The sequence below is a fragment of the Channa argus genome, chromosome 23 (assembly GCF_033026475.1).
Source record: "Channa argus isolate prfri chromosome 23, Channa argus male v1.0, whole genome shotgun sequence".
Lineage (NCBI taxonomy): Eukaryota > Metazoa > Chordata > Actinopteri > Anabantiformes > Channidae > Channa > Channa argus.
In genome coordinates this window covers 6953866-6973173 of record NC_090219.1, presented here as the reverse complement: position 1 = coordinate 6973173, position 19308 = coordinate 6953866, and the positions used below count along the sequence as shown (strand labels likewise).

The 19308-nt window shown below is 36.8% G+C and overlaps 1 protein-coding gene across 4 annotated transcripts in view; it reads right to left on the bottom strand.

Moving 5' to 3' along the window:
• The window catches only part of LOC137108671 (gamma-aminobutyric acid receptor subunit gamma-3-like), an 86106-nt gene that overhangs the window by 53529 nt on the left and 13269 nt on the right, over positions 1–19308 (bottom strand). For all 4 annotated transcript variants that reach the window (XM_067493541.1, XM_067493542.1, XM_067493544.1 and 1 more), the window contains one exon: positions 4681–4748. In XM_067493541.1, the coding sequence (XP_067349642.1) occupies positions 4681–4748 (68 nt within the window). The remainder of the gene's footprint in view (positions 1–4680; positions 4749–19308) is intronic.

Here is a 19308-nt window from a genome sequence, read left to right as displayed (position 1 = left end):
CCACTGAAACGTACACTCCGCTGGAAATGTAAAGAAAAATTGGCCTCACAAAAATATCAGGAGGCTGTAATCTTTTCTTCAATCATGTTTTCTACATCATTTGATGTGGCGCTCTTGATTACATTACATTGCTCCATCTTCCTCTACAATGGCACCTCATTGGAAATTTTTTTTCCACCAACTCCTGATTTGTCCAGCTTTATGACAGCAGTGCATGGAAAAATCCATTCATTAGCATTTTAATTTGTCAAGATTCCTGGAACATCTGTTAACATTTAAGGTAAGATTTAATAGAAACTTGACTGTCATGTTCTCAGCAGTTTCTGGAAATGTGTGAACTTTGAGAAGACTGCATTCCACAATTACAAATTATGAGAGCTGAAATGAATCTTTAAAAAAAAAAAAAAAAAAAATGTAAAAATTCTATGTGAATTTGCTTCTTGAGTGTGTGAATTTGCTTCTTGCCTCAAGCTTTTCATCCTAATCTGAGCCTATCATTGACAGTTAGTTGGAAAAAAGCAAGACATTTGAAGATGTCACCTTGAGGGGCTATGTAATTGTTTTATTGTTTTCTGAGATTTTAGACAAAACAATTAAACATCACCGATCTCATGACTGAGAAACACATTCCTTTCTATGTCAAATCACAATTTTCTCAAGGCACTGACTTTAACTCATTTCTATTTAATTTCTCAGGTGGGTTTGGTGACATTATAGGAAAATCATTGGTTCTCCTTAGTCTGATGTAATCAGTCTTTTCATGAAAAGAGCAGATGGTCCTAATCATTTATATGTTTGGTTGATACATACCGTCATGCTCAGGAGCAGAGCCGTAAATTCAAGATGCCACCCACTCTCTGGCTCGATCACAGACTACAATAACATAGTGTTGTTGTGAAAGCACGTCCATCTTTGTCAGTTAATTCACAAGCTGTGTTATCTGACTCTCTCAGCACCAGCTATAAAAGCCCAGCATTCTTGCTTGACTTCAATGCCACTAATGCTGTTTAATCACTCAACCATTCATCACAGTATGTTCTAAATTACTATCAGCTCCATTTGACATTGCATCATCCCAGCCAGTGCCCATTACCATCAGAGCAAATGAGGAAAGATAATGTGTTTTGTTCAAAGGCAGATGAGAAGCTTCCTGGAGTTTGGTCGCTGACTATGTAATAGCACTGGAGAAAGCCAGTGTGTGTGTGATCAATATGGATAATGAATCTAATATACACCCTGACGATTTGACCTGGTTTTTCATGTGGAAGTCACACACACACATAATAAAGAGGGAGTGAACATGCTAAATGGAGGTCTCAGGACACATGATGGCTTGGACTGAAGTGGGATGAAAAGTGCAGTGTATTGTAAATGTGAAGCTTTGGAAAAAGATGAGAAAATAACCAGGCCAAGCAATACCAGGCCACGCTAAAGAAATCGGTTGCTTTCCCTCTGACAAGACAGAGGCGGACAGTGAAAGAGATAAGAGTTGTGACTTTACACTAATTCCAGTCCAGTCAACCCTAGAGGTGGCCAGGGAATTCACAATCCACTGACCGGCATCCATTGGCCCTGACAGAGTGAAGCCAATCACTGCTTACACAGAAGAGAATAACTGGAATGTCACAGCGGGATACAGTTTTCCACTGAGACAAAGTTTAGGTTACCAAAGCGAGCAGAGCCCAGTCGTGCCCCGGGGCCATGACAACACCAATATCACATTGTTATTTCGAAGATGATGAAAAAGATGTTTCTCTCTGGTGTAGAAAGTTTCACCTTTGAATTCAAGTTTCTCAGTTGCTTTAATTTGTATTAAAAGCATTTTATTGTTTTTTTTTAAACTGTGGTGTCCCTTTATTAGTAACTTCAGCAAGCACCCATGTAATAAAAAGAATAGTGTGGGCAGGAAGTCATCATGGTACAATAAACCCCTTCAGTGTTATCAAAAGTAATCTCTTTAAATGCCAAATCACCCTGCAGGGGCTTCAGTGTTAATGGCCAGTTTGCTGTACATTATTTTTTTACAGTATAAATTACAACATACAGAAGTTTATATAATAAAACCAACAAAGTTCCATTAAAAAGATTTATAATTTAATAGCTCAGCTTTCTTTGTCAGGACTGTTTGTTGTCTTTTGGAAGATATTTACCATGTCCCTTTAGTAGTTAAAACAAATTGCATTTATTGTTATTGTTGCATAGAAATTCCCTCAATAATGATTATTAACTGACATGTAATTTCTGATCAATAGATCTGCATCTCAGTTAACTCTTTTGCACAATAATCCCATTAATCCTTAGTAATCTGGTTAAGCAGTGTTGGGCCAAAACAAGGAAAACGCACACTGTTAGAAGGGCAACAACAAGATAAGTGAGTCAGATGACCTTACAGAATAAACAAGTTGTGGAAAAGAAGCCAAGTCAGAAACCTATTGGTGTTGCAGCTGGTCTCCTTCACAGTCAGGCTTTACAGTGCAGCTTTTCTTTGGCACAGCAAGTTAAAATTAGAGTCTCTGAATGTGAAAAATAATTTGGGCATACCATACCGGCAAGTGAACGAATACAGACAGTGATGATAGGGAAAAAAAAGCTCAACTCTCCTGACACCATTTCTTTAGCAGATGTCACAGTACTAAATCTAACTACAGTAGCAGCTTCACATTTTAGCCAGCACTGACCACTCCATTTACTCGTTAAATGGCAACAGTCACCAAAAGCAATCATGTTATTTGCAATCATTGATAAAAATCTCAGTAAAAACTTCTTGGTTAAGTTAAATTGCCTCTGTGTCCGGTGCCATAGCTAAAATTGTTTTGTGCAAGAACATGATCCACTCTGGGTTTTATCATAGCAAATCCAGCAGAATGATATACAGTCACCTTAATAGATATCATAATACTTTACTGTCTCCCAGCCCAACTTAAGATATATTATTGAATGTATTGCAAAATTACTTTTCGTGTCATTAAGTGAGCTATGGTGAGGTTTATAGCAAGAACCGAATAGCTCAGTATAAGAATGCACAAAGTACTGTATACATCCCTGCAATTCCTATAATAGTGCATTTGAACTTGCATAGTAGATTTACATTTTAAAATCTGGCTGCTGTCACTTTAAATGAAAATGTTTCAAGGGTGATGTACAGATTTCAATCTGCTGAGTCACTCACATTTGCTGAAGACAGGCTGTAAACTGCTTAAACTTTGTCACATTTTGCAAGTCAAAGTATGAGTCCTGTTAACAAAATTAAAAACTGTGAGCGGCAGAAGGCTTCACCAAACACAGTGATATAATTTATTTGAAGATACTCAATAAAATGAAGGCAGGGTGGCAATTTTAAAACAGCCCTCATTATTGATCATTACATTTCTGTACCTCTGTTATAATCGGGTCTTATGGGCCTTTCAGAAGGCAGTCTCGCTCTGCTTCTGGCCAAATACTAGAAGAACCACATGTCCTTTCACTATGAGAGTTGCATTTCCTGAAAGAACACAAAACACCTACGTTTTATTGTATAATTTGTTGAAGAAACACGAAAGTTGACTGAAGAAAAAAGTTGATAGAAGTTGAAGCTAGAAGTTACACTGCGTGCGATGTCACCCACTCTAGCTGGGCCAACATTCTACAATACACACTAATGGAGAAGTTGAAAATTCACCCAAAAGTACCTTAAAAGCTAAATGGAAAAGCACATGCAATTAATAAGCTAAAAGTTTTTAAAGTTTGAAGTAAAGTGTTTCTAGCTGAAAGTAAGCTGAAGTACTTAAGTGCCAAATAAAGTACTGAACACAGAAAATCAGAATAATAATAAAGAATTAGAATATCATATACTAGATGGATAATATGACTTGCTTTTAGTTGAAATATTTTAAACTGCGAGCAAACAGCTGCAACATCTGGAGATCTGGTAAGTTAGGAGATTAAGCTCTTTCATTATTATGTCTAGCTCAGTTAATATTTCCAAAGCAATACATTTAGGATGTCTTTAGAATTTTCAAGCAGAAAAATAAACAACATACGTAAGCACACTGAAAGCATTTAAACAGGCCGTTTGCATTGTAAATAATAAAAGGCTCCATCAATTTGGTTTTCCACACTTCACTCAAGGCCTAATAACAAACTGCTAATGCTTTCAGTTGTCGGAAAAGGAGTTATTTTCTCAATATTGCTCATCTTTCAGTTTTACATTCTAATATCTTTAAGAGAATCCGATCAGGCCTCCTTTAACAAAATATGAATTGAGTTATGTTCCAGGCTTTTTCCAAAAACACATTTTCCTTTAAATTTATCTGTCCTGGGAATTTTGATGCTGGAGCAAAAGTTCCAGTTAATAAATAAAGAATAAATGAAAACAGTAACAGAGGTCAGAGCAGAGGTCCTCTACTCTCCAAATAGATGCACGCTGCTGTCTAACATAATAGCAGGGAGCTTTCATAGCTGAATTTCTATGGGTTTTCTGTGTTTTTCAAACTCATTTATTTGCTTAATCTGAGTTGACCCACAGGGCATGGAAAAAAAAAAAAGTGTTCACAACAACCTCTCAGCTCTGTGTGCCCCGATTACAGCTACAGTAGACCAAAGAAACTCTAAATACAACATAAGAAATAGTAGCACTCCTGTATGATGATGCTTATGTTACACAATGGACAAATGTGTGTCAGACTGTGGGAGAGAACTCACCATATCGATGGACGACACAGGTCCAATACTGTTGACATATATGCCCACATCGATGACTGTTGGTTTCACTGCAAGAGCCAGAAGAAACACTGGTGAGTGAGGGAAGCTGCACAAATTGTAGGTACACATGAGATTTAAACATCCAATCCATCTGTTTTGACATTTGTACTGCAGTAATGTATGACTGAACCTGTCCCATGCTCACGGCCAAAATTTCAAATCAATAAAGAAGTTAAGAGCAATGGTTATTATTCACAGTATCACCATTACAAGAAAAATATATCCACCAAAAGACGAAAGATTTCTACTTTTGATATCAGAAAGACTACTATGCTTCCTGGACTTGTTACAGTGTTACCATGGCAATTAATAGCATTTCCAGGCAGTATGTAGGATCTTGCCTAATTTAGCTTGGCAACGTTTTAATTTTTATTGTAAGAAGCAAAAATCTGAGTATCAACAATGTGGAAGTGTACCAGACCTAAATGTGTTGTTTAAGATTTTGTTTAGGTTTAGTTTAATGTCTATAAAACTGAACAATTTTAATTATTGTTTTCACCCACATCAAATATTTCATAATAAATATCTATACTAGGGCTTTCAAGCATTATTCTGTCATACACAAATAGCTTCCTCCCTTTTGAATACAACTGCAAAGTCTGTCAGACAGTGGTGTAAGCAGATTGCATATTGAGCTGTTTTAGCAGCAACACACATTATGAAGTTAGGAACAGAACCCGTGTGAGAGCTCTTGTACATCAACCCCTGTGGAACGGTGTAAAAGTTGGTTTGTGTCATTTCCCAGGATTGTGACCAGTGGATGTGTCCAGAATCTGTGGCCAGGCAGAGACAGTCTAGTTGGGCAAAGTGACAGTAGCGAGACGACATTTACTCTCGCTTTGTGTGTCAAGGGTTAAAAGTTCTGCCAAGTGATGCGTTGTCAGAAATCTTTGAGGAAGAGAAGAGAAGAGTCTTTTAGCAAATGTCAAAAACAACTTTACTCAAGGGTGTTGCACTGTGTTGTATTCACACAAAATCATTTACAGTACCACAGATTCAGAGCACTAAATATTTCAGGACAAAGTCTTCTTTTGGTTCTTTATCACTACTGTACAATTAAATAATGAAGATTTTTATAGTCTACTGTCTTGCCTTATTAGACATTAGCCTCAATATAGCACAGACTGCAAAAAACTTCAAAGCCCACAAAATGATGATCAGGCTTAAAAAAAAACAAAAACAAAAAAACACAAAATATGTCTTCTGAGAACAAAGGTTGAAAAAAAAATATGTAAAAAAAAAAAAAAAAAGATGATGGTCACTGAAGTTGCAAGGCGGAAAAGAAGTATAAACTAAAGCTATTAATGTTACTGCTTGAATGTCAGACATTAATTTATAGCAGCACTATCAATTAACAGCACTAAACAGTTGTCACATATCATGAATATGTGACTGCAAATTACTTCAATTTTTAAAGTTCTTTATGCTTAACTGACATGGAGGTTTTTCAATGTTGCCGAATTATCAGCATCATCCACTCTTGTAATTTGTTTTCCCTCTGATGTTGATCTGAGTAATGTTTGCCTGTGTGCGTGTGTGCATTATGTCCTCAGGAACCTGCTGCGCTGGACCACTGATGCAAACAGTTTTGGTTGGTGAAGGCCTGCTGGGAGGCACTGATTCAATTCCAACAGCATGTTCTGCTCCACCAACTGGACAATGCGGGGCAACAATGCAGTTGCACTTTTAAAAAGAGTTAGTTTTTCTGTCATCTGTATTTAAGCTTGCTTTAGCATACAGATGTGTTCGCACTGCAATAGCTCAACTACTTGATGTATTTCTTTAAAATTATAATAGATATTAATTCTTTCGGAAACACCATAGCATTGAAATATTGTTTTTTACTGAACTGTCTGAACTGATTGACACTAAATGCTTTATATTATCCTCCTTATTATTTGTAATGACGTTCCCATTTGCCTTAGCTTTACATTTTGCTTAGTGCTAATAAGTAAATGATAGATGCTAACATAGTGAACTCAGTACAAATGGCATTCAAACATTGAGAGCATGCATCTAGCTCATACCAAGGCAGTACCTTAAGCTACATGGAGATGCTGGCACTCAGGTAGTTTTCTTAAAGCTACATAGTATAACAGCTTCCTGGCCATTTTCACTTCTCAGGGGGATTGCGTCGACAGCCAGGCACCTACTTCAACTTGCAAACTTCTGCACGCCTTGCAGTCACTGGCTTCCAAAGTACAAATTATTCTTAGCAGGGAAATGTGATCCTACACCACCCCTACATCTGCAAGACAAGTATTTTTGCTGATTTCTGCATTTAATCTTTTTCAGGTCACTGCAGGGTTTTCTGTTGGTTTTCCTAATGGTTACTGGGTAGCATATTGTAGCCTTATTTTCCGCACTTCGTAGAACTATTACTTGGCATCATGCCCAAGGTTCAAGGTCAGAATCAAATCTTGATTATCAACTTTAGGAAATCTATCAATGAAAGCAGGCGGGACAATACAAAATACCTGCTCATCACAACACCAGTCAGAAGGAGATTCATACATTTGATTAATACAAACTAGTCCAAGTAATCTCTCTCTCACATAATCGAAAGACATGTAGTCTTGCGATTATGTGAGAGAAACACCTGGAGGTAAGTTAGGTGAAAGCAGAGGTTGCTGTGCCTCCCACGAAACACATAAGCAGTGTAATTTGAAAACTGAAAGACCACAGAAGGGAAAGCTTTAGGTAGGAAGCTGATCGGCTACAGCTAAGTACATCTGCAGCGTTTGGAAACTCGAACAGCCTAAAGGGAAATATGCTTAATTTACACAACAGTGGCTAATCAGGTAGACAATGACAGTCAAAATCTGTATAAGATGTGCGTTACATACCCATTAGTAGAGTTCTTTAAAACTTCAATACAGATGGAACATGACCTGGCATGTGTCAAAATACAGCAGATTTGTATGCTGTGATGCATATGTAATAACAACGCTGCTATTAAAGAGAATATTTAGGACATATTTTTTCTGCCGTCTACATTGTACTTAAAATGTAAGTTGTTTTGGTCTTTAGTCAGAGTTCCTTTTTAACCTGACTCAGAACTAAACAATCTTATATATCCATTAACCCAATTTTCCACTTTAATAGAGAGCCCATGATCCACAGAGACCTATATGAATTCTTCATACTCCTCCTCATCTTGCTTTTCAGAAAAACATGACAGGCCCCATCTGTACTACCAGATTACCCCATGGACCTTGATTAAGAAGAAGCAGCTTTTATGTCTGCTTGGCCTGGCAGGCATGACAAATGCATTACGCATTGTCAGACCCAGCAACTAAACACTGACATGCGTCCATGCAGATGCACATATCCCAGCTGACCATTTACCTCCCATATGTTCAATGCCCAAGAAGAACTACAGTGGGAGTGCTTGCAGGCCTCGGTGGGCTAGGAGACACTGTCCTGAGGGTTAGCTCACATCTTCAGTCTCAACTTCAAAATAAATGGGTTGTAAAATAATTAATTACATTGTGTTTACTAAAACTCATCTACAGCACTTTAGGCCTGTGAGTCATTTCTTACAATAACAATAGCATTTTCAATATCCTATAAACGTCTTTGTCCTACATTTCACACTTACCACAAAATGCATTTAAATTGTTAACAAAGAAAGCGAGACAATGTTGAAAACTAAAGTATCCAGTGGTGCTCTGGCTGGGTGACATACCAGGAGGCAGAGCCCAGCTCTATCCCATTTGAACGCCTGCATGTATTCTAAAAAAGTTACATTTTGATTTTTCTAGTGCTACCAATATTATCACAGTAACTAGATCATTCAGATCTCTTCAAGTTACAGTTTTGGATGAAATAGTTTGCACACATCAAAATCTATCGGCCCATACAGATACAGCTTTTATCATCAATAGCATGTGTAAAGCCTAGCAGCCCAAAAAGCGCTACTGCTATGATGAAAGTCCAGTGGTGAGCAAAGTCATTTTAGTTACATGAGAAAAAACAATGCAACTTTTATGTGTACTTGTAAAAGTTTTAACTAGAGTTGGGCAATAAGCTTGAACACAGCATTCTTCCACATAGTCTTATGGACAATTCATAATTTCTCTACATGTTCTTGTCTTCATAAACTCAAAACAAAAAGAGATTTAAAAATTGTTTTGTTAAAACTATACTCAATTCCGCAATAACTAGGGCCATATGTGCATTATGAAAAAAAGAAAAATATCACCTTCAAAGCTGTTATTTTAGATATAGTAAACAAGTATAACACTACAACATACAGTGCTACAGTAACAGCGGTAATTGTATACTAGGCTATGAAAGCTCACAAAACAAGAGTGACCTTCAATACATTGTAATGTTCATTTACTGCAAGTGCTGGCTTTTAAGTGACAGCAGATGAAGCACAAACCTCAATTTAGTGTTTTAGCATTTAGCATTTTGTACATCACTTAAAAACAAAAAACCATATGAATGATTGATTCACTATATACTGCCCAAACCTAATTTAATACTGCAGCCAAAAGGTTAAGTTCGCCTACCACAGAGGCTGGATGCAGAAGGCAAGCAATGACATGGCTCTGTCCAAAGTTGGGCACAGCAACTTTGCAGAGTGGCTGGAAAGCTCACTGTAACTAGACTCCAAGAAGCCAGTGTGTCAGGACTGAGACCGTAGTCATTTCCCCATTTTGTTTTTATGTCAAGATAAGCAAGAAGGCAAATAGCAATGTCCCCAAACATCAAACTATTGCTTTAAGCAATTACCATTCCTTCAAAATTATGTGGAAACAAGGGTTTGTTTTCTAAGGCTGCAGACAGGAAACAATATAATTACTGCAAAGCAGTACAACTCCTAAGAACATGGACTAGACCCTTATACAACTTTCTACTAGTGAGCATTGCCAACTGTGTCTGATGTGCTTGGATGCAACTCTGTATTGAGACCTGGTGGGCATTTGAGCATACCTGACTTTAGTAAATGTACCTTTACCTCATTATAATGAACACCTTTAATTAGACACAAAACAGCTACTGTAGGCCTGTTGCCATCAGTTAATGTTATAATCACATTTGTCAAAACAGAACTCATGAACATGAGCTGCAGGAAGAACAAGAGGAAGAATTGTGTTTGCCCTCTGGTGTTGGCCCCTTAGTAGTAACGACAAGTAGGCCACCTTTTTTTTTGACTCCTCCCAAAACTCACTTTTTGCATACAGATTTATTGCAGTGCAGGTTTGGTAGTGAGTTGACTAATGTTGGTTTGTTTTTCTCACAAGTCTTTTAAAGGAAGTATTTATTTTTCAAGCAACGCTGGTTGCTTAAACAGAAAATCACAGTAAGGATAAAGTTCCAATAACTGACCTTAATTTTTTTATATTGACATTTAAGTTAAAAAGTCTTGAAACAATAAGCCAATTTATTTCTTCTAGCAGTAATCAAACATATACCATGTAGCACTCTGCACCAAAGCTGAGCACTCATAAAGAGCTAGACTCATTTTGTAGCAGAGAAGCAACTAATCTTTATGTATGTGACTGCACCAGCTCCACTTAGGAAGAACACTCTCTCTCTACTGTCCATTCCAGCACTAGTCAGGCTGCATGGTGCTGCTCGACACATTGGCAGAACTACAAATTTCCCAGGTGTTCTCACGCAAACTATTGATGAACAAAAAATGTCAAAACTGTTAGGAGTACCAGACTACACAAACAGAACTAAATGACTTGTTTGGTTTAAATAATAAGGCCTCAAAACCAAATTTTAATAAAACTGATCCACTCAATTTGTTAAGACAATAGAATTATTTACTTACCATTTGAGCAAAATGCCAGGGCACACTTGAGCTCACACCATTGTTCTCCCACACTGGTTGAAAATAAGAGATACAAAGGTAGAAAAAAAAAAAAAAACAACAACAGGTGGGTAGCTACAATGTTTTTTTAATCAATTCATTCTTTCCGCCTGTTATTTGTTATAATTCCTACTTCAAGTAAAGTATTAACAGTGTCTGGGTTTTCAGCCATCTGGTAAAAATATTTGTTAACATTAAGTTTTGGTGAAGTTGAGATTGATCACATTTCGGAGAGCTTTTGTTATCAATTCTCCTCATATCTTGGCAAAATTGAGTCAGTTTCAAATCACTAGTAAGCTCATTAGTGACATTTAATTGTTGTAATGTAGAAGAGTGTGTTTTAATTAAAAAAAAACACTATTTACTGCTCATTAACATTATACACGGCATATACTGTAGTGACAGTTTGAAAAAAAATTCTTACTTAAGAAAAAAGATGAGGCAGCTTCTTTAAACTATGGCAAGGTTTGGTCTTTCAAAGGGGAGAGGTTTAAAGAGCAATGTGTTTATGAGTTAACACCACAAATAATTTGCCGCATTCATAGTATAAATTTAACTGGCAGTTCATATCTGTAAAAAAATGTTGAAGTAATCAAGGTTGTCAACTGGGGTATAAAATGAGAAAATAAAATGACCTAGTCTCTGGTTTACCTGATATGAGAGATTATGGTCACTTTAAGATGGAATACAATGCACACAGCTCTACTGTAAAATACATTTTCACCAATTTAAATAGTTACATAAATAGACAATCAATGTGTGGCCCTCAATATTGATGACAAATAAATCATTGTTTGGCAACACTGCAGACCATCATTTTTACTTTTCACTTGCCCAACGGGGAAACTCCATGCTTGCATTTCACTTGCGCAAACAGAGTTTACGTGGCCCAGGCAAGCAGACAAGGTTATTGTTTAGCCCTGTAAGTATATTTGTATAGTATTTTCACTCTTGTCACAATGCACAGAAGCTAGGTTTTTTAGAAATCATCCAGATTGGCTCATTCTCTGTACTAAATTGTCTCATTAACAATTCAATACCAAATCATGAGATAAAATATAATCTGTGGAACTTTAGTCAAGCTTTGCACATCACATCAACACTGGTGACTAAGGATGAGAAATTGTATTGAGGACAAACCTTGCAGAATGTCTGAGTACTGAACCTATAATCTATGCTCCTAAGTGATTTTAGCTTATATCCTCTTTGTTTATTATGTTTAGTTATAACTAAATTCACAATATAACCATGGAAACAATAACCTAGATTACCATATCCAAAGAATATAAAAAACTGAATACAAATAGCAACGATCCTATGTATTTATTGTGGTTCATCCAAGTGGGATTTATCTCAAACAATGAGGCTCTCTCTGCCTCCAAAAAATGTATAAATACTAACTTAAAACAGCATTCTGCATGTGGCCAACAGCAGCCATCTGGTTCTTACAAGCAGGATGACACAGAGTCAAAAAAAACTGTCAGCAATTACTATTTGATCCACATCTGCACATTTCAGTAAGTCCTCACATCTCACAAGGACAAGCTGTAGTGAGCCATCTGCACTGCTGAAAGGGACCTCAACTGAAATCACCTGACTAGAGGGAAACAGTTGTCCATCCAGTGCAAGTGATGTCTACTGGTGAACTGTCAATCACACACCAAAAAAAAAAAAATAGCATTTGAAAGAGTTTCCTCTGGCAGACAAAGTCTTGGAGAGGAAACAGAGCAGTATTTCTGAACAAACATGGCATGTGCTCCATTGTTTGCTTAAACCTGTACAATGAGGTAGTGAGTTTAGCATTACACTTTTTAATTCATATTCATTTTTCTAACACAAGTGCACTTACACCACTTGACAAATCATTGAGAAAATATAATCAAAATTTCAAATAATTTGAAACTAACAACCAACTTTAAAATTTCCGACAGAGATTTTTGTCCATCTCTGCACCACAGTCACCCCTGGCGGTAGAGCTGTCGTCCACCACACCCTCAGTTGTTAGTTTGAGCCTCAGCGCCTCCAGTTACATGTTAAAGTGTCCTCGAGCAAGACAATGAACCCCAACTTGGTTGCTCCCGGTAAGTGTTGGGGGAGCTGCTATGCAGCTGGCCATCAAAATGCGAGTGCGAGAATGTGTGAGAGATTGTAATTGTGAGTGTGAATGGGTGAATGCAGACCATTTACTTTTCTGCGTGTAAACAGAAAACCTACTACAAGGCACCAGAACTTTCTAGGAAATTTTAAAAATGAGACTGAAGTTTGAATTTATAATGAGACAGCTAAAAATAGTCTTTGATAATATGCTTATTTGCTTTCTTGTTAAGAATTTGTAGGTGAAGACTGATACCACTCTCATGTCTATATGCTTTTTGCTAAACCGACCGCTGATAAGCTTGGCATAAAGCCTGGAATCAGCTAACGTACCCAAGTCTGAAAGTAAAGTCTGCTAAAAAATCTAAAGCTGCATTTATTGACTCTTTCTTGGCTTTAAGCAGTTTGCTAGTAAAGCAGTGGAGACCACAGCAAAAGTCCCACAAATATAATGGTCCAGCCCACATGCTGCTTGTAAAGGGATATGCAATATCCAGCAAACAGCAGCTGGATTGGGCTGCCAGCTGTGTTGAAGCAAGGAATTGCTGACACACATTTGTTGAGCACATCTTCTCTATATAAACAAAAATCATTCAAATTGAAGAGCGCAGTTTCCCCAGGTGACCCTCCAGAGTGTAATTTATTAGACCAAGGCAGCAAATATGTTAGAGAAAAACTCCTAGTTCATTTCATTGAACAAAGATAAAAGATGACTTCAGTTGTTCTGAGGATTTGGTAGAAACTCATATTCTTTTTATCAATGCTTAATAAAAGTCATCTAAGTCTCAGTGAAAAGACTTTCTCATCAGACAGATATTGACTGGCTGAGTAGGTGTGCATACAGTGCTTGTGTATGTGTAGTTTGTATATGTAGGTGTGTGGAGATGAGCGAGCACATACTGTACCGGATTGTATTCAGCTCAGAGTCAAATATAATAGATCTGGGAAGGGAAGGTGTTTCTCTTCCCTCAGAGGTTTAATGAGAACCAGGCACAGGGAAAGGTCTCACCGCTTATGAATCGCCACTGGGCAATCACACAACTAACACCACGCAATCACTCAACAAAAACGGGAGAGGGAAGGTAATGCTTGCTACACACAAACACACATATGCATGCATGCAGCAAGGAGGGCATTTTATTATGACCCAGTTCAATTTACAGTATAACATTTTCTGCCTACAACCATTGGTAAAAGCATAACGTTATCCATTTATTGCATTAATTAGTGAACTGCAGATGAAGCTGCTATGCAGACGTTGAACTAAATTCAAACACAAAATGTTGGTGCAAATAACTGTTTTGGCTTGGCTCAGGCCAGTCTCTTGGTACTGGGTTATGAATAGCAACGGAATACATTTATAATAATGATACTAGGGCTTGGACGTCTGGTATGACAGGTGGGGTGGGTGGACAGAATATCAGGTGCCTTAGTGTCACACACCCTCACTGTGTTGTTAAACTAACATAAGATTGGTAGAAAAGTGCTTGGTGACCAGCATCACAACTTTTCCAGAGGCAACTTGTCAGTTTAAGACAAGAAAAAAATAAAAATCTGACACACATAAAGAAGAAAATCTGGAAGTTTCATAAGAATGTGTGTCCATTAGGTAAATAATCAATTGTGGATCATTTTACTCCCTTACAGCAATCATAACAATGGCAATAGCCTGACACCAAACAACCTAATGTGAGGGGTGAGATTTTAGAAGTCTCATACTGGCAATTCCTGTTTTATTTTTTTAGACTGTATAAGGTTAACTCTAGTATGTAAGATTTAAAATGTGTAAAACAAAAAAATGAAGTAAAATACAATACTCATTAGCTATATTTCCATCCAAAAAGATCACAAATTTGAACAGAATTCTATATAAATAAGCAAAAATACAAATGAATCTGTGTGGTTAGGAGACAGGTTGTTGAGATAAAGATTGTAGATCCCAGAACCATGCAGAAGAAAAGGGCACAACGCAATGCTGTACTTAAAATGTGCCAGTCAAACCTCAAATGTGTTTAAAAGTACTTTGATTTTTTATATTATAAAGAAGAAAACTTTGCATCGCACAGGTCTGATCATTTTTAGTTTGTTTCCATTACATTTATTTTGTTTTATCACATCATCCAAGATTTCAAACTATTTTATTTGAATTATGGACAGTTCCAATATTATTTTTAAATACAAATTTAACATCATGGTTATCCAGTTAAACTCTTGGGACGCTGATGTATTAATCCAGACCTTCCAAATGGTCAGATTTTATTGTGGCATTAAAAACCCGAAAAATAATTATGACAGTATTGTTTTTGTTTGATTTCTTTAAATTGTTTTTATAGGCATTTTATATCCTCCTTTAACACTCATGCTGTTTTAGATGTTATGCTTTGCTAGCAATATTATTCCTTTGATTGCAATATAAGTGAGTTGGCTATGTGCAATCAGAAATGGGTGTAAATGACTTCAGTCAATGCACTTCATCTGTTTACTTTTTGTTTTAGTAGGCATTTTAAGTCTTCCATAAAAATCTAGTACCTTAAGAGAGAAATAATATTAGAGAAGCTTGACAAAACAAACTAGATGCTTTAGTAAAACAGTCCCTCTCATTTGTTTTCCAGTGCAACTCCACTAAATTATTAGGCTTAACTGGAAAGACAAACTGCACGGGTCCTACCCATCTCCTCTGTCCTTTATACATTTTGAAAGACTATCCAACCACCCAAAAACCCTGCCCAGGCACGGCGCTTTGGCTAGAGTGGAGCCGACATGGGAGACACAGATGGAAATCGATTAAATGGTTAGAGCTCACAGGGATGGGAAATGTGTCAGCCATGATCCAGCTCTAGCCTGGTCTTATTACCACCTAATGCATTTCACTTTGGTTTCAGCCCCCCTAGTTTAAAGCTCTACATGATTGCTGAGCCATTCCTTTATGGTTTCTCATTAACTCAGGAATGCTGAAGGAATGAAAGCTATAAGAGATTTCAGAGCTCCACAACCTTCACAACCTCTCTTTGGAGACAAATTAAACATTTTAGGAAAAACTAAACTTATAGTCAAGGTCTGAAGTTTTCAGCCACGGAAGTGTGTTAAACACACACACACACACAAAAAGCAGATGTACAGAACTTTGAAAAACCATCTTCATTAATTCACCAATGCACCCAGTCAATTGCTTCAAATTATGACATAATCTTATGTCTAAGCCATTATCAGAGCAACGTGATGTCTTACATGCAATTTACAATGTTGGCAGATGACAATACATAACATAACATGAAAAAAGTAGTCACAATTTCACTTGCAGTTTCTTTAGAAATTAAGTTCAATCATTGGCTGAGGAAGTAAGTGTCTTATGACATCTATTCAAAATCCAGGTCCACTTTTTAACCCAAGAAATCATTCTCCTCTTATTAGGCTTGGTCTTGTTTTTAGAAAGGTAGTCTTAAGTCTTTTGTAAACAAGTCAGAGTGTAAAAAAGAAAGAAAAATTAAGAACACACAGCAGATGAGACATTTTAGATCATAAAGCTTATAAAAAGTTACCCCATCTGCCAGCCTGTGTGTATGCAAGTGTATCCATTCACATCTGCTATGTCCTTGTGGATGTGTGTGTTTGTGTTGCTCCTGATCCTCCTTCCCGCAGGTGATTGTCTGCCTAAGATGTGAGAAAAAGCATTTGCCAGGATTCTAAACTCCTCTTCATCTTATGAAATGTCACTGGACTTGAAATATTGAAGAGCCTTGTGTGAGAATTGTCCTTTGAGCTGGTGAGATGTCACCGCTGTGCCAAATGTCAGCTCTGTGAGGATCAAGGACTAGAGCCCTGGTGGGGCAGAGTCAGCCTCAAAGCCAGCAAAGATTTGAGCCAGAGGTATAAGGAGCAACTACTTGACTACAGAGGAAATGGTGTAATTGTGGGTGTTGTTTTTACCAGAGAGTTCAATTTAGCCCTACTTGGTGACATAACTGTCTGGAAGTAGGAAGTAATTAATTAACATGTACTAAAGTGCAGTGTAGTTAACATTTTACATTATAAAATGTTAGTGTTTAAGTAATTTATCTTCCTGTAGTTTAGGTCATATGCTTTTGTCTGGTATAGATATACCACACAAAAAAAGATTATGTGCAGTTTTAAGCCTCCCTATAGGCTTTCAAGGGGATTCTATTTATTGCACTTTTCACCTATCACAGCTGTTTGAAGCTGCCAAGGTGCACATGTGCATGCTGCAGCTGGAGAGCAGACACACACTCTTCTATACTGAGTGGAACATGTGCGCACATGGTCCACACATGCATACTGGAAAATAGGAGGGCGACCTATTTTCTACTGCATGCACAGTTGCACATATCTAGGAAATCTATGCCACTCACATGGGGCCTTGATGCTGATGTTAAGGAGGTATAATGTTGCTAAACATTTGTTAGCTTGCTAATATTTGATATTAAGATAATTTGCTAATATTCAGCTGAGGCTGTGTAATTTTTGACCAAAAGTGTCTCCCAAATCATGTTTGAGTGGTACCCTCCACCTCTGGTACCCATAAATATTTGCAATCGTTGATGACAATCCGTTTAATAGTTGTTGATATTTTAGATGGAGATTTAGATAACATAAAAGAAGAAATATCTACCTGAACTCAGGCCTTGAGATCGTTTGAATGTTGTTTTTTTTGTTTTCTTTTATACAGCAACTCTAGACTAAGCAGTGGTTGATCAAAGCTCAAAGCTGATCAAAGTGTACAACTGCAAGTAACTGCTAAATACTGTCAAAATGCTTCAGTTGCTGTTTTCATACTTTTAACTTATGTTTACAATCATGCAGCTGCACATACACCTTCAAATCTTCAAAGCAACACCACAACAGTATCTCATTATTAACCAAAGGGTTATAGCATGATGGTTAATTTAACCTGTAAATTAGAGTTGGGTCTAATCAGTGGGATTTTAAACAATGTCATCCACTTCAAATTATTATTTTTTTTAAAAACCTCCATATGTTGTCTTGATGATTCCTATGCCTTGTTAGTAAACCGAGCCAATTTATTAACTGTGTCTAACAATTTGAAAGTTAACATTTAGCAAAGATGACTATACAGTTTTTCAGAAAGAGACTTAGGTTTATCAATCCATATTTTTTTTTTTTATTAACAGCTTTAATGCTCCTCATTGGAGTACATAGAAGAAACCCACGCAGGAGAACAAGGACTTACAACATTCTTCTCGGAGGCGAGTCTGCCAACAACTGCAGCACTGTGCTACCCACCTTGGCTTTAGGCAACATTTAAATAATATTGTTTAGGTTGCTGATTATTTCATTTTTAGAAATTCAAATGCAGACTAGAAAACTGAAAGAATGAAGACAGTCTGAGAGAGACCTAGCTTCTAGATTTTAACTGTAATAGTCTTGTGATTTGTTTTTTTTTTTTAAATCAAAAAATTAGCTGAATGCAGTTCTGTTCATTACTGAAGAGCAACTCAACTTAAAACACATCTGATTTATCACTTTTCAGGCAGGCATACAGCTTTAAATTCAAAGATCAATGACAATCTGAGGAACATCAACTGATGAGAGTAACTTGAGGATATGAGCAAAATATGTCTCTCAAGTGTCTTTCGCACACAAATGTGGTTGTTCATACTTTCAAGCCACACAGACAATATTGTTTACTACCAAGACATAAACCGGGATGTCAAAATGGTCCAAACCTTGGAGAAACAATTTAATTAATTCTGAGCTAAATTAAAAGTTTAAAGGGCTCTGACCATGTTCCCTTCAAATTTATTGCACAATTGACTTTGAATCAGGGAAATTTTGCAAAAGACAATTCTCATTTCTGCAATATTTCTCTTAGTAATTTTACTTTAGTAACAATAACAATTACAACAGTAACAATTAATATTTTTTTAATCAATATTAACCCATAATGCAGAAGACAAGGACATGTTGAACTGTCACCAAATGTACCGTGATTTACATATTTTTCTTAAGTAGTATCTGTTTACTTTACTAAATGCAGTCACACTTATCATTATCTTGTATTGTTGTTGTAGCTTCTTAACATATAATTTAGAGGGTTATGATTTTTTTATATTAAAGGTAAGTGAAAACCATCTGTGGTAAGTCAGAGTGATCTGTTTTTGGCTATGAGAGAGACACAAAGTCTCAACTTTCTTAGTAAATAATGCTAAGATTCTTCAAACCATTGCTTTTATGCTTCAATAAAACAAAGCAGGCATCTAAATCTTTTATCAAACATGGGAAAAGGGCTGGTGATGTATACTGTACAATAATACAAATAGAATTCACTAAGACCAAGTGTTACAGAACCTACATTTCACCCTCTGCTCATGTGCTTTGCCTCAGTGATTGAATCTGACATCTGAATTGGATCTTTGATATTTTAATAGAGAATGCAAACTGGGTCAAACTTTTCACTTGGATTTCAAAACCTAAAGTGTAAACATACACATAAATTATGTAGCAACTTACAGTAATTGACAATGAGTAAGGGGAGGAAGACAGGGTCATTAAAGAATGACGATACAATGGAATGGATAGAGGAGGGGAATGAGTGAAAAGATGAAGGAAGAGAGAATGGAAACAGCTGCAAACCAATGATGTCTGAGCAGCTCTGCTTTCTATTTCTTACA